At 37.3% G+C, this 17,172-nt stretch overlaps 1 protein-coding gene across 2 annotated transcripts in view; it reads left to right on the top strand.

Annotated features, from left to right (window-relative positions):
- Positions 1–15,394, top strand: part of EIPR1 (EARP complex and GARP complex interacting protein 1) — a 152,441-nt gene extending 137,047 nt beyond the window's left edge. The window contains exons 9-10 of one of the 2 annotated variants that reach the window (XR_013339759.1): positions 10,655–10,823; positions 15,259–15,394. Coding sequence is in view for 1 of the 2 variants with exons in the window: in XM_077782413.1 (XP_077638539.1) it covers positions 10,655–10,658 (4 nt within the window). In the remaining variant the exon portion in view is untranslated. Of the gene's footprint in view, positions 1–10,654; positions 11,316–15,258 lie in introns of those variants that run through there. The other variant, XM_077782413.1, reaches the window with a different exon arrangement.
- The last annotated feature ends 1,778 nt before the right edge of the window (positions 15,395–17,172 follow it).

Raw genomic sequence — 17,172 nt, 5'->3', positions numbered from 1 at the left:
AGATTTTTCTAAGGTCTATAAGAAAATTTGGAGGATATTTTGGAAGTCCTCCTCATCCTTCTATGGAATGACAATCAAAAGTATCTGTAGAGACAGTTCTGAAGTTGTGGTGTAACTTCCCTGCTCCATCCTCAGAGATACTCAAAAGCCATCTGAACATGGTAAAGGGCAAACAGTTCTAGGTGAGTCTTCACGAAGGGAGGGTTGGACCACATGACCTCCAGATGTCCTTTCCTACCTTAACCATTTTATGATCCTCCATTTACTTTGATAAAAGAAATTAAGATTTGTGTGGATATACATTTAATGAGAATACCTTTATTTTTATTCATCTGCCGTCACTACAGGATACAATCAGTGAGACGATCTTGGGTTTTCTTCCGATATGTAACTAGATTCAACTTCGTACTTTTTTGAGTTTTCAGTTGTAACTACATATTGAAGGTGTACATTTTATTACAGCTGACATTCTTACAGATTTTTGTACTCACAGGTTACTGGGTTTTGGCCTCTTTTTTTACAACTTGACTTTCTGGATTTCTTATATGTCACTACACCCTTTAGAAAATATTTCTATTTCTCAACCACAGTGCAGTTATTGTCCTTCTTATTGCTTCTCTTTTTGTTTCAGTCATCTCCAGCCTTTAGTATTCAAATGTTTGTTACCCTTTCCTGTCATCTTTTGAGTCATGTTTTAATTTCTTGAAGGAAGGCAGAGTTCTCATGAGACTGGCATTTTCCCCCCTCTCCAAATACTACTTGGTTGCTCTAACACTGTGAGTGTAATGTAGCAGCAATAAAGCAAAGTTGTGCTACCTTCTGCAAACCTATAGTAATACTATAAGGTACCAAATTTAAAGGTTTTTCTCAATATCTTAATAGATTTTCAGGGAAAACCAAGAAAATAGGAAGAGGCGGAAGCATCTATAGGCTATAAATATCTCTATTTACATGCTTAAAATGATTGTATCCACTGCAAACACCCCAAATTGCTATATTTAAAAAATAAAACTTCTTTCTATTATTTTGTGTGTAGAATATCATTCTCTGATTAAGAACTGCTGCTTGTTTCCACATACACATTCAGTTGGACCACAGTTACTTGAGTAGTGATGAAAGTTAAAAGTTAAGTGGTTGGGTTTTTTTCTTTTTCCTGAAGGGAATAGGATTTATAACATAGGTCAGAGAACAGTTTACAAAACCTTTCATACAAAATTTCATATATAAAAGAGTAAATTAAGGAAATCAGTCATTTTCCCCCTTCAATCTTTTCACTTAAGTCTAGATTTATCTGCATATAAATATATATAGGACATTTTCTGTAATTGCTTTGCTAGTAGAGCAGATGACCCATCAGATAATAGATAATAATGTACTTAACATTTAAATAATTCCTTCATACATATTATTATAAAGCATTTTACAAATACAGAGAAAGGAGAGGTAAATTAATTGATTTGTTAAGAAATAAGCAAAGGATAAAACCAGACTAAAACATAGGACTGTAGGATAAAATTCTTATGTGCTCTACATCAACAAGAAATTTGCTGTTCATTTTATAAAGCAACAATTTTATCCTGACTGTCCTATCTTCTTATCTATTGCATAGCTCACCACTGATTGCCTTTACCTACACTTGAGATGATTGACCTGATACAGGGGGTTAAAACCCTAAAATAATACTTTGTTTTGAATTTTTATCATAGTATGGCCTGCTTTGCTCATGGATGAGATGTCTCTCACTTCAGCTATTGCAATTAGAAATTAAAGGTCAAGCTAATTTTCTGAGCTTCTTTTTTTGTCAGCAAGGAGAAGATGCAACTCCAGAGTATGCTTCTTTCCAACTGTTTGAAGACAAAGATGAATTATCAGTTTAAACTGGCCCTGCTGTCAGAGGAAACAGTCTTGGAGTCATCCTTCTTCATGTGTTCATTAAGAAGTGTGAGATACACCATGTGGTGAGTGGATCGGAGCTAAAACTAACCTTGGGTGAAAATGGCTGGTTTTCAGCCAGATCAGCTCCCTGAACAATTTACTATATATTCATACAAATGTTGGTATCAGCACAAGACAAATCTGTGCAGGACTGGGAGCAAGGCATGTGAGTAAAAGCACTGCAGGCCTGCTTTCTTTCCCTGGTAGAATGAGCTTAAAAGATCTACTGAACACCAGTCTTTGCCACCAATGCTGGTTTTGACTGGGGCAGAGTTAATTTTCTTTATAGTAGCTGCTATGGAGCTGTATTTTTGGTTTGTGACCAAAACAGTGTTGATAGTTTAGGGGTGATTCTTTTACTGATGAGCAGCAATGACAGACTCAGGAGCTTTTCTGCTTCTCAGCCCACCCACCAGAGAGGGGGCTGGGGGTGCACAAGGAGTTGGGAGGGGACATAGGACAGATGACCCCAACTGTCACACATACATATCCCACACCATACAGTGTCATGTTCAGCATATAGAGCTGGGGGAAGGAGAAGAATGGGGAGGACATTTGGAATGACAGAGTTTGTCTCCCCAAGTCACTGTTACTCATGGTGGAGCCCTGTTTTCCAGGCTGACTACCTGCCTGCCCATGGGAAGTTGTGAATGAATTTCTTGCTTTTCATTGCCTGCATGCACAACTTTTCTTTACGTACTGAACTCTCTTTATCTCAACTCATGCTTTTTCTCACTTTTACCCTTCTGAGTCTCTCCCCCATCCTCCTGGGTGGGGACTGAGCAGCTGTGTGGGGCTGAGCTGACAGCTGGGGTTAAACCATGACACCACCTACCATATTAATGATTAATCTCACCAACATTAATCTCACCTAGAGTTTATGTGCAATCACTGCTACCTGGCATTAACATTATCAGCTAAAGTTTAGTGTGATATTAGTACAATAGGCTTTTTTAAACTCCACCTCCATAAAGGAATCTGACATGGTTAAATAGCAATTAGAGAAATGCTGTTATTGAAAGTGGAGATGTTGAATTCTCTGTTTATTTGTAACATCTTACATGCAAAGATGTTAATTTCCAGATATCCTAATTGTGAAAATTTTAAGAATTATAAAATTGAAGGAGACTGAACAGGTTCACCCCATGCTCTGATCTTATACTCGATTTAGTTACAATTCTCTTAGATACTTGTTTATTTTACTGAGAAGGCAAGCCCAAAAGGATTAAACCTTGCCTGCAGCTTTCTTTTGTGCAAAAGTCAATTATGGCTGGCTAAATATCCCTGAGGTAAACATGTGTGAGGTTGATAATGTGGTTAGAATAGCAACAGCAGTTGTAAAGAAGACTGGTGTTCATGGAGTTAACACATTCCATATTGCTATCATGCAAAAAATTGCAGACACTTCCAGTCAGGGAGCATCAATCAATTTTTGTTAACTTTCAGGATTTTTTTCTTCCCGATGGAGCTAATATTACATCTAAATATTATGTGTGCTGCATCTGTAAATTTAATTCTATTTTCTTAAGGAAGCCTTCTGTATGAAAAATGTGAGTTAAAAATGATGTTATTTACCTGGTGCCACTGGATTGATTGTGGAATGGGTCAAATCCTGCCATCCTTAATGAGGAAAATATTGACTAATGGCTTAAGTAAATATTATCTGAATTCAATGAATGTTTGTCTCATGTATTAAATATTCAGAGGAGCAGAAAATGGTTCATAGCTTTTCCTCCCAACCACCATGGCACCTAACCAGCCATGTTCATACTTACTGTTTCCTTCTATATTTTGGCAAAATGTAGCAGTTTCAACAGGCAGTACTACAAACATCATATATCACCATAGTATGCAACCTCATAGTAAAATGATTCACCTGGGGATTGCAAGTTCCTTGCAATTAGAGAAAGGAGCTGGAAGTATGTTCTCACAGGTGGGTGGAGTGCTTTAACCACTGACACTGCATTAGGGGAGGCAGAAGCTGCCGTACAACTCTTCCAAGTGCATTTTTGAGAAAAGGCTGATATTAGTCTAGGAGGAAGTAAAAGAACCATGATATGCAGTCAGAGAAAGAAAGAGTAACATTCCTTCATTGGGACTTACCAAAACTGTGCAGCATCAGCTAGCTTGAAGTGACTCCTGGCTCGGACATTAACCCAATAAATCCCAACATGGCATTCCAGGCTCTTTCTATGCACTGTTTAGAAGCCTAATGCCAAACTTTGGCCTATGACATTCCAGGAGTGAGAGCACACCAAACTCCTTTGCCCCTCTAGTCTTCTCAATATATTTTGTTGCCTGGTCTATAAAATGGAAACATTTTTATCTCTTGGAATGTTGTGAATAGAAGAGTTGCAGAATAGGTGAAAGACTCTCATCTACTGATGTGAGCCAAGGTTAAAATAACCAAACATTAACAGATAGCAGGTGCAGAAAAAACTTGAATTTTATAATATTGCTGAATATATGGGACCACTTTCATTGAAAGGGTTAGCCTGGCAAAGAACCAGTAAGACTAATGGTTAGATCATTTTATAACAGATACTACTTTTATTCCTTGTCAATCTATGAAATGTCATGTTTCAGGAGATAGCCTGACTGCCACATGTGGTAGGCAATTAATTAGCTCCATCCTCTAAAAGTATTTTGCATTTACTTTCCAGGCAATTTGATTTCCTCTCCCCTCTGGCCTTCCAGAAATTTTATGTTAAAGAAAAAGGAAATTGGTGACTGATATGAAGAGGTATTGGACCACACATGTTCATCTCACAGATACAGAAAATGGCATGTTACCTCCTAAACATGGTCTTACTAACAGTCTGATATACTCATTCAAAAATCAAATGCAAAATAAAACCAAAAATTTAAAGGCATAAATTTTCCAAGTTGTAAAGGTGCAAAAAAATCCCTGAAAAATTATTCCAATGACAAGTATGAACTGATTTTGCAAATATAGACTATAGAGCTTCAGCTTCCACTAAATGACACTGGTGTACCTCTATTATCATTAATATTTTACTTGTTTAATAAACTACAAAAGCCCAATTTGGCTGGCATTATTCATGTTATGATGGAATATATTTATACCTGTTGATTAAAAGATGTTTCAGTTCCATTACCAAAACATGATGAGCATGTGATAAAGAATACCAAAGTACTCTCAGCTAACTTTGAGATATAAGAGCATAAATATTTTCTGTGAAGGGCTGGAAATCCCATCAGTGGACTCTGAAATAAATGTTAAAACCTTTTGCATTCTGAAATACTTCATTTGGAGAATTTAAAGGGTGCAAAATCAAAACCATAAAAGATGGAAAATCTAGAAGTCTTCACAATCTTAATATAACCCTTTGCACTGTATGCAATGCGAAAGTGTCTTTAATTACAAGATCTCATATAATATCACAGTCACTGCCTAATTTACCACCCTGAATGGGTGGTATCCACAAAATTAGTAGTAATTTGATATTTACTTCAGTTTTCTTTGTTTGAGGCATGACCCTCCCTTTTGGTCCTAAGATTCCTTATCCTGAATGTAGAAATACTGACCATGTCAGGGTAGAAATACTTTCTATGGTAGTCTTGCTCAGTGTCCTTGTGGTCCTTATCTGCTCATTAACATTACTTCAGTGTGTTCCTGTGTTAAAGGATGTCTCTTGTTTAGCAGATGGGAGAACTAAAGGACTACTGTTGATTCCCAAGCTTACCTAAAACAAGGAAGGAGGCGTTTTTTCATGATTTGCATTCATATAATTTCATAATTTTTCGTAATTTATGTGTGCTAGTACAGAGATTCTCTGGGCTGTTGGGAGTAGCACAAAGTACTTACCTTAACTCTAAAACAGGTTCCATGGGCCGCATGGAGGCCATCAAATGAAGAGCATGAAATGATCTAGGAGATTTCTGATTTAAGGGACCTCTGTAATTGTACACTGACAGTGTAACACAAAAGCTTCATAGCAGAAGTAAGGCTAAAACTTAGCCCTACAAGGTAATGCATGTAAAATTATTTTTTTTCTTTGAACCCCCTTTTCCCATTCATTATACAGATTTTGTGTTCAGCTGTGAATGATGTGAGTAGGAATCTGATTCACCCCACAGTCCTCTGAACTGATAGAGGAGGTTCCATTGGTGGGAAGAAAAGTGCTAAATTTTTCATAATATGAAATTCTTTTACTTCTTTGTAATGTAACACTTAAAATGTCTGTAAAAAAGCACAGTTTGTGTAGAATTGTTTTATCCAAAACAGGCAATATGAGCAGTGTCACAGTCAGGAAACAGCATGCAGATGGCAGTAACAGACTCTTGCCACATGTCTGGGGTTGACAGGTGATGATTTGCAGTGGGCTTCACAGATCATTGTTAATAGTAGAACAAAGCTTATAACTTCTAGCTTTGTTATTTTAGGCTGCCCTTGTTTTACTTAAACCACTCTGTCCTCAGTATTGGAAAGAAAACCTAGATGTCATCCTATATGAGCTCTGCCTAAGACATCATGTATCAGGCTTGATCATACCTTCATTTCACATGCTCACATTTTCAAGATATGAAGTACAGTAGACTAAAAAAGATCATACCTGCCTTGTTGAATTGAATACTTTCAATACAAATCCCTATATAAAAAATTCCACAAACTGAAAAGAATTCCAATATCTTGTCTTTCCCTTTGCTCACTCTAATTATCTAGGTTATAAAATTGAATCTTATCTTTTGTAAAACGCCTTTCTTGTCAATGAAAACACACCACATTTTCCATTTTGGCAAGTGTTCATTTAGGGTTTGCAAAGAGATGAGTGCCTAGTTCAACTCATTTTAAGAAGTTTATGCTAAGCTATACTCATGTTCCAGCTCTCTCATGCTATTTGATATGGATATAAAAACATATTCCATCTTCTGCCTTTACATGTTAGGATAACAGACAGCAGCTGATAAATATGCAGATACTAAATGTAATTCCTCTAATTGAATTGAAACATTTCTGTCAGAGGCATGAAGGAAAGACTTGTGATTTTCATGCAAGTAAATGTAATAAGGCTGTCTTTCTGTTTTTTTTTTCCCTCCCTCAAATGTCTATGGCTCTATCATACCATAAAGGATAAACTGTTTTAGCAACCTAATGGTTGCTTCTAGTACTGTGGTTGCCCTTGGTAAAGAATATATTTGGAAAGGATTTGAATGACCTTGTACTTTTGAGCCAGACTGGTGCTATTAATATGTTTTTGCTGAGAATCTCCTAAAGAGGCAATTATATTGTCTGTTGCTGCAAATACAAGAGCACTATAGGAATATCCAAAAAGTTGTCACTGCAAAAAAATAACACAAGTTGTACATGCAATTATTGCATTAGAACTGTAGAGATTTTTACAATTTTTTGGTACGATAACATTTCAAATGTGTGTAGGTCTTCTGTGTTCTCTTTCATTCAGAATAGCAGCACAGAGGTGAATGCTGAGCTACACTCAGCAGGTGTTTCAGGTCTCCTTGAAGGGGATATATCACATGCTATGTGAACACTTTCCATTTGGGCTCAACACGCAAAATCCAAGCTCCAAACTCAACCCTCTTTTTTGAACATGCACAGAAAAATGTGTACTTCAAACTCTGTATTCACATATGTGGAATTTGTTAGGCTGTGTGCTTTGGCAGTGACAAAAAAAAGGAGGAAAGAGAGAAGAAATAAGGACACCAGTAAAGAAGAGACAACTGCTAACAAAGACAAAACGACACAGCATGAAGAGCAAGGCAAATGGGTTGAAGGAGTTTTGTAGAGCTTTCTTGAAGGACAGATTTGTTTCTGTCTCTTCTTCACATTGGTGGTCCTCTGTACTTCTCCTCCCTGTCTTGTGATGAGACATCTTTTTGTGTTGTCAACATGATGTGGCAATTAGAGATGGTTCTTTCTATGATAATTTACTTGTTTAGCCCAAAAGTACTTTTGTATCTTCTCCTGATTGACTTTGAAAACCAATTAGTCCATGTTAGTTTTACTGAACTCCATGCTTGTTGATTTGTGGTTACATACTCTCATGCCTTAATGTCTGACAGAAAACACAGATACACTTTATTTTGATCTATGTGTAGTTTGTTCAACTCTTAACATTTATATTCCATTAATCTTGTCATTTCTGGACTGAATGAATATGAAATCTAATCTTTGCTCTCCAGAGGAAATCACTGTAACGCTTTAACATGTTACTGTTAAAGGTATTTGGGTCAACTATTGATTTTTTCCAGTATTCCAGTATCAATCAGTGTATTTTAATTTAACTCAAAATACAAGGAACCAAGAGTTTGTGGAAATAAGTCATATCAAGATGGATTCATTTTCTCAGGGCTGCTATCTCAGTCTGCTGATACTGTGGGCAACAGAAATGATTCTGTATTTTAAGGAAGAGCTAGGCTGCTAGGTTGAGATAGCCTGTATTTATATTCATTCTGATAAAACCAAGAAGCAATCATTAAGTGAAGTCTCTCCAGAGGAGCATGAGCAAGATGGCTGTCAGTGAATGGTGTTAAAGCCCAAAGGATTGGGTTGGGGTGACTGGGGGAAGGAACTGATTTAGTAGCATATTTTATGGTGCATGGATACAAACAAGGGTGTATGTCAGAGATTCCCATTCTAGAAAAGCAGCAAGCCTCAGAACATAGACTGGCCATGGCAAACTACATTTGTAAGTAGAGAATGAAAACAAGCCAATGTTGCTTGAATGTGCATTCCTACCAGACATTTAATACTTCAGTAGAACTGTGGGATTTGCAGATGTGGTGGACCCTTCTGGACACGGAGCAGAATTACAGATGATTTGTCTTTATTTATGTTTGGGATGTCTGGATAGTACAAGGAGACAGAGATGTGTGAGTATATTTCATTGATTAGCTTACAGAGGAGAAATTGGGAAATATGCCCCCAAATTTTGGATACACAAGTTTGAAACTTTGCACCACTATCTAAAACACAATGGTCTGCCAAGGAACTCCTGTATTGGTTCATATAAATCCTGTGAACTTGTATATTTGTAGTTTCTGTAACTGAAATAGATTTTCTGGGGTCCAAGGTGCTGTATCCCCAGTGCAGGGATTCTAATAATCCTGGCAGCAGATTGATTTTCAATAAGTAGAGTTGAGATTATGAAATCCCTTCTCTTGCTAACAAACATCTGCTCCTGCAGAAAGCACCACTAAGATTAGTGGAATTACTGGAGTCTTGACTAATTTCATTGAAATTTCCACAGTCTTGGTCCACTAGTAAGTAGGTAGTTAGATTTAATTGCATGTGAAAAGGAATGGAGCCATACCAAAATACAGGAGGGGAGAAATACCAGTGGTTCCTCTGGATATGCCTTCATAGGAGGTGAAATCCACAATCTTATCTGAGGTTTACCCGGAATCCCACCCTATTATTCACATCCCCTTAAATCCTTGCCTGTCTGTCCACTGAAAATTGACACTTGCTCAGATGCAGCTACATGATAAAGTCTGTACTGTGCTTTAAGAATAGTTCTAGCCTATCTACTTAGAAGTGAAATGTGAGTGAAACTCATTTTGTTTCCCCAATTCTATTTTATATCTGAGAATTTCTCACCTTTTCCCTTCCTCCTGCACCAGAGACTACATGCATATGTGTTTATGTATGGTTACCATTTAAATCCTCATTTCAGTTACTCTGTCTCATATCTGACCAGCAGAATATGCCTCAGACCAGAAATATACAAAGAAAAAAAAAAAAATCTGTTTGAGGTTGGTGATTGCTGGCCAGAACACTGTTAAGTCAGTCATGGTGATATTCATTGGCAAAGGATGTGAATTAATATTTCCACCTCTGAAGGAACGACAAATTTGGTCTGAGTGCTAGGCACACATAAGCACATCTTGAAGTATCTTATCTATGCCATCTAATTTAGAAAGCTGAGTTGGAAGCTGAGTTCTCAAGTAGAAATCCAGAAGGAGATAAGCAGCAAATGAGGCAGAGGAGGGAAATAAAAAAAGAATGACAGGGAAGACAGGGAGAAAGAAAATACTTTTTAATTAAAGAAATTTATGCCATTTACTTTCACATAATATTTCATAGCAAAATGTTTTGAGTTGTCCTCAGGACTATTTTGTACAGGAGTCTATGATTCCTAATTCACAAAGTAGGGGTCTGGGCAAAATTTTTCATTGTGCATTCTGCTATGGGCTACAAGATACCTCTGGAAAGGCCAGCATGCTCTTTATTAGCAACCCTGTATCTATTGAATCATGACCCTGACATGGCTCTTGCAGCACAAATTAATCTGCCACTCCAAGGAGAAGATTTCTTTCCTCCCCACTGACTTTCTACTGGTCACTGCTCTTGTAGTCTTGCTGTCTTGTAATAATGAAATCTAGAGCTAAGTGTCTGTTCAGTGAATATACTCAAGTCTACAGTTACTGTCTAATTCACTGTCACTTCAGTGTTCTGCTCTCTTTTCCACATATTCTTGTTTTATCTCTGAGTGCTATCAAATCAAAGCTCAGTGTTATGCTAATCCATCTATTTAGTGAGAGCACAGAAATGTATGGGCATGCTGAAGGAAAGGGCTTCAGTTTAGTTCAGAACAAAAGAAACAGTGGTTGGTGTAAATTCTGAAAACCACAGCAATGGGCAAGTCTGGCAACTGAGCATCCACCGAGATTTTGCACTCTCCTTGGTGTTCCATGAGCCCTCATCCACAAACTTTGAAGTTTCTCTCTCTTTCAGATGAAATTCTGGCATCAGCATTGGTGAATCCCATAGCAAAAGGAGGAAGGAAAAAGAAAGAGACCCAACATGACCTGATGACCTGGAAGTTATGCTGAGCAGGATACTGAGGACCTACAGGAGATGAATCTATGGAAGAAAGAAGCAGCAGAGTTGAAGTCAAAAACTGGTAAATGACTGCCACTGTCTTTGTGGCTGTGACTGTTACTGAAGCAACAGCAAGAGTGGGAATATTTCCCAGGTAGTAATCAATATAATAAGATCTAGAAAAACTATTTTGCTGTTATATGCTGGGTCACCTCAGATGGACTTGCAGGGAGATACTAGGGCCTTTCCCTTTGAGTCTCATCCAACCTCTGTCATGTACAACCCAAGGCAGATTTACACATGTGAAAAATTTAAGATTGAAAGTAAAAGTTTACTCCAGCTACATCTGAACTTGTTGTGAAGCTTGCAATCCATTTCCTTTGCATTTTTCTGTCCATAAATCCATTATCTGAACAATCTCTTATGCTGTTATACTCACAACGCTGTCCCAGACAATTAAAAATCATGGAAACTGTGATAAATGAAAATGCCTCTTGATTTTTTCATACTTTAGATCCTTTTGTTTTCTGGCATGTGGCTGAGAGTCCTGTTGCTTGAAATTTCTCTTCTTGAGTTCAGCACCCTATTCGTGTGAAAATTTATTTAGAAGGAACTGAAAGCAAATAATAAGCTTCTTGGTTGAATAAAGGTTCCAGTGACTCCAGTAGCTACTAGTCTTGGTCATTTGGTGGCCAGCTGCCAAGTAAGGAAGCCATGAAATTTCTCTCTTTCAAGTAGATAACTGATTTCTTAATGAAGTTTGTAAAAATCACCTTTACTACAGAACTGATCTGATGTCCCTGCTGCACCAGCCTTTTCTCCTTCTTCAACTCAAGCTCCATCTTTTCTTCCTTGTAGTTTTATTTCATTAGCTTTCTGAGGTGTGGACCAATGTCAGTCCTTCAGTGTACCTTTCTACATGTCAAATGGTCTAACATGTTTTAACTTATAGATCCTTATTTGCAGAATACTTAAAGAAATTAATAAGTCAAGTCAGATAAGTTTGCAGCACTACTTCTGCATGGCATTACCCTTAACTTGTTAGTGAAATCACATCCCTACAATTCAAGGAGAGGTGAGGCAATTCTTTATTTCTGTTCATTTGACCTTGACAGCTACTGAAAGACAAAGAAGCTCCCTTAAAGTCCTACCAGGAACATACATTTTGGCATAGGCACCATGCAATTTAATCCATAAGGAATCTAAGCTCCAGAGAGTCACTGAGCCTCCAACAAGTAGACTGTGAAGGATAAATGAGTTGGGAAAATAGCAGGGAGGTAAGGAGGTTGGTTGCCACATACTCCTAAACAGTGCTCCACACCAGAGCCTGAATTGCCCTCTGAAGGTTTGACTGACTATTCAGTGACAGCAAGCCCCTGTATCAGCACATGGCTTAGGATGCTTGAGGTTTATGTGAATTCCTGCTCACTTCCCTTCTGCTCCTTGTGCCCCTTTAATAAAGAGAAAATTGATTCCCTGTTTCTGAACAAAGGTCTGTATCTGGGAGAGAGCATGGTCTCCCTGGCTGAGTAACAGCTGGGGGAAAATTGAATAGACCATATGCTGGGAGAGCAGCCACCAGAACATAGGGACAAAGCTGTGGACCACTGCCAAGCCTTGCAGGTAAAGCCACAGCAGCCAGCATTAAGGGTGAAGGGAGAGTGTTCAGAAACACACTGTCAGGGACCCTTCACTGGGTTACTTTTAGGAACTGCAATCTGTGAATCCTGAATGAGAAAAAAAACCTGCTAGTTTTCAGAAAGGTCCTTGAAAAGGAAAGTCATTTACCCAGGTGGCCCTGAATATCTTTGTTAAAACTTGCCTAGTTCCCTTATGCTTTCCCTTTTTTTTTTTTTTCCACCTGCCGGCTGTTTCTCAGGAAAGCTTAGACCACTGCAGAATTTTATCTGAGGGAATCAATGCCTCCTGATTTCTTTGTTTTACCTTTTTCACCTTTGCTTGCCTTTCTTTAGAAGCAAGTTCTACTGTTTCTCTGTAATCTGAGCTCACAGACAGGACATCATAGACAGTTGTGACAATTCTGCAGCCTCTGAAAGAGGAGCTTAGTTTGTCAAGACTTAAATGCAAAACAAATCAATCAGCAATATTTTCACTATGAAACTTTTTCCCTCCTACCCATAAACGGATTATAAATGCCAGTCTCTTCCAGGCCCAGAGAGGATGCCCTTGGTGGTGATGTATAATTTCATTAGAAGTGGACTGGAGAGCTATAAATGATGAAGTTGCTGAGGCTCTGTGAGAAAAGTAAGGTAGGAGCATCAGCAATCCTCAGGGAAAAAAAGGAAACTCAGACCTGGACCTGAACTGCTAGCCCAAAGCTGTGGGTCACAGCCAGTTTTTCATGTGAGGTGTCAGTGTGAATAGCTGGGAGCTGCTGGCCTCTTCTATACTTTGTGCTAAGTTTATATTGGGTACTGCACACCTGATCAGTCTTAGTATGTGCAGGTATAAGTCAATGACCAAACTGGTAAGTGGGGAAACAAACTAGAGTCTTGGCTAAGTTTTGGGTTAAAAAAAAAATAATAAAGAAAAGAAAAAAAGAAAGGAAGTTTTAAAGTAGGGCAATATTTTACAAAAGAATATATGGATATATGTTTAAAAACCACACAACCACACTTCAACTTTCTAGTGAGAACCACACTCCTTATAGTTCTAATTAAATTTATTAAACACAGTCTTCTGAAAGTTTTTGCTTTAAAATAGAGTACCTGCTTAGACACAATTAAGCAAAAATAGGGGAACAGTTCACATTAATTGATTGTGACTGATTAAAGTGAAACCTAATTGCTTACAATGCTGATACCTATTTGTCTAACAAACCTAAATGAAAGTAATTGGGGGAAAAAAATCCTTATGCAGTGTTTACACCTTGTTGGTTCTTCCCCTGTAATTATTCATTTTAGATTCTAGATATCCAGTTCAGTGTAACTTTTCAAATATTGGCTTATAATGTTTAAGGGGAAAAATAAATGAGAATATACTTCTGGAATGGCAGTGATATCTACCAAATTTCCTTTTAAATATGCGCAGCAAAATGGATTGTTAAAAATAATCCCCTGAGGATGGCGCCTCTTTTGTCAGTTTTCTACCAGAGTGCATCCTGTTCTCTGACAGAAAATTGCTCATTAATCTCCAAGGAATGACCAGTTTTTCAAAATAGTCACTCAGCTATGCTGCCACTGTTAATTTTTAAGCATTATGGATGCCATTAATTGCCTGATGTGGATGATAACAACAGTAATCCTTTTTGAATGGGACATTAGCTCCAAAACAAGTCATTAGTTTTTGTCCACATACTGTAATTAACACTTGCCTTCCAGGAATCACAGAAATTGCAAAGGCCACATGTCACTGGAGATTTGGCAACTCTGTGTAATATGTATATTTAGTCTAAAGATATTGTGGCAGGGTGGGTTTTTTGGTAATCACTCTTTTACTAGCAGCAATTTGCATTCTGAGTGGTGTACATAGTTAAGGGACCTGATCTGCAATTTCAGCCTGACTAGATTTTTCCCTCCATTTTTTTTTCTTCCTAAAATAGGAGAAAGGAGTGTATGCCTCAAATAGCTTGTTCTCAGATATGTGAGATAGCACCATGTCTGGCCACCCAGCAGGGACACATTGAGCCAGCTTTTTGAGCAGAGCAGAGGTAGGCACTGAGTGTCTATAAAGGGAAGCTTAAGGATTAGTTGGGGTGGAAAAGATAAGATACATCATATTTTTATTATTGCATACACAGCATATTTTTCCCTACAACCTCTTCTTATGTCCACTACATCTCAACCCAGTGGATGCTGAAATGAGTGATGAAAAAAAAGGAATAGTTGAGCATTGTGGAAAGTAAGAATCTACTAGAACTGGAGCTGCTTAGATGTGAATTTTGTCAAGTAAATTCATTATTTAAGCTTTAAGGTAGTCAGGGAGGGTTAAGTTTGCAGTGTCTGTTCCTCACTGTGATGCTTTTCTTCATAAGAGGTGCAGAATTACAGATGACTGTGCATGTATGTGCATATACCTGCTTCTAATTCATTATGGTATGCCTTTTGACTCCATTCAATTGTACAGCATAGGATTAAACTTAGTGTGTTGAAGTACATATACATGGGCAGAAGGGAGGAATAGCATAAAGTATATTTGGTTTCATACTTAAGAAAACAGTTATTTCTTTATTCTGTGTTTTAAAAACATTACAAAGTGCAAGCAAAAAAAAACAAAACAAACCCAACAACTCTAACATTCATTATAAATCTCTAGTAAGTCTATTTAGTTGAGATTTTTTAAAGCACTACATGATTTAAGATACATTCTGTCCCAGAAAATCTGAGAAGTTTGTGCTTCTAGGCTGCTAAAACATATTTGATATGCCTGTTTATATTGGGTTCTTTATATTGGATTCACTGGTAGCTTGGCTCAAATTGAAGCAGAACTTTGGTTTATATTTCCTCCTGGACTATAATGTCAGCTACTGACACCATCTCAAATATTTTCTATTTCAGGAATGTGCTTTTTCAGAGCAGTGCTTGGTGGTATGAAGGGGCACTTTCCAGTGGCTGCTGGCTGAGAAATTAGTAACCTGGAGATGCTCATAAGTCTTGCCTGCTTTGCTCAGAGGTAGCAAACACTCAAGCAAAATTACACACAATAATACTCCCTGCAGACACACCTAGGAAGGCACTGGAATTTCCTAAACCTGCAGCAAAAATGCAGCTTACTTAAACATGTCTTGCTTATCTAACTCTTCTTTATCTGGTTGTTCCCATAATCTGGCCTAGAGGTGTTTTCTCCTCTCTACCCCTCTGCTCCCCACAAAAATTTACCTAACACCAGGGAGTGTATAGAAAGGCAGGTATGAAGTCTCACTACAGATACTTTATCCATGAGGTCATTTGTGTAATAATCTTGGGGTGATGTGGTTGTCTAGCAGTGCTTTTTATTCTATCTACATTTGGAAGTATTCCAGAATCTGTAGTCCTCCTTTTTGAACATGTTACCTCTTCCAGATTTTGGGCATCTTGCATTATTTTGACCCATAGTTTTCTAAGCTTTTTATTTTCAGCTGGGGCTATATTTTTTTTGTTATTTAAAAATATTTTGAACCATAAAAATGGTGGAGGTGAAGAATGCTAACACTTGAGTCAATACAACTGCTTACAGTTAAAAGAGAGAGTGCTATTCACTTAGATCAGAAGGATTGTGGACTTCAAATTTCATTTATCTGATTCTCTAGGGGTTTCTGACAGCATTTTCTGTAATACCCATTTTGATCTGTATATATGTGCCATAAACTCTAAATTACACTGGAAAATATTTAAGTTATATGTATTTAAATCTATGCAGCCAAATGTAACAGGATTTGATAAGAACTTATATTAAGTAGATGGCTGGCCCAGGAAGACCGTTTTCACATGGTGATGATGAAAATTGAATATTGACTATTGTTATTGAATATTAGGATAGAGGATAAATATAGAGTCCATATAAAGACTCTATTAAATTAAAAATGTGCAGCTACACCTTTGTAACAATAAGTCATTTGTCTGCATCAGTGTGTATGTTTCTCTGAGGAAAGTGCTGAGCTGTAAATAAAATCTTTATGGGATTATTTTCAAATTAATTGACTAGAGCTCATGCAAAGAAACTTTGTTTATTTTATGGATTTAGAGGCAATTTATTAAAAATAATCTTTTTATAAGTGGGCCAGTAGTTCATAGTAAACCACGAGAGAAATATTAGTTTGCTTGCTTCTTCTTTCATCCTGGTGAATCACTGTCTTTGGTAAATGAATTTAAGTTTTTTTTCCAGGTAGTTTGCAGATTGCCAAAGGCAAAAAAAGGGTATATGGTAAGACATCCATTCCATCTGGTTGTTGTTTTTTTTTTTTTTTTTTTTGGTTTTTTTTTTTTTTTTGTTGTTTTTTTTGAGTGTGTTGGGAAAAAGTTTGAAGTAAAAAAAATGGAAAAAAATTGACACTGAAGTAGGGAAAACCTGAATGATGTAGTGAGACTGGGTAGACAACATTTTCTTTAGAGGTGGTAGAAGGTACCAAAACAAGTCTTTCTCATCCAGTGATTGCTGAGACATTGTGTGAATAAATGGAGGATATGAACACAGGGTTTTTAAAGATTGTCCATCAATAAATTTTGGAATTGTTTAGCAGGTGTCTGAAAACAAACATTTTATTTTGATTTCAGAAGTACCTTTTGTGTTGAATGACACAATATTTGCTTCCTGCCCTGGTTAATAATTGAAAAATAGCCAGTTCATTTCAGTCCATTTTATTTTTCAGTTTTCAACTAACTAAAAGAATTCACTATTCACCTGTTTTTTACAGACTATCAGTTTCTTGGTAGATGCAAGTTGTAAAAGCATGCATGGGTTTACAGAGTTATTCTGGAGATATTTATATATCT

Source organism: Lonchura striata, chromosome 3 (genome assembly GCF_046129695.1).
Source record: "Lonchura striata isolate bLonStr1 chromosome 3, bLonStr1.mat, whole genome shotgun sequence".
Classification (NCBI taxonomy): Eukaryota; Metazoa; Chordata; class Aves; order Passeriformes; family Estrildidae; genus Lonchura; species Lonchura striata.
This window is presented reverse-complemented; position numbering and strand designations above follow the sequence as displayed.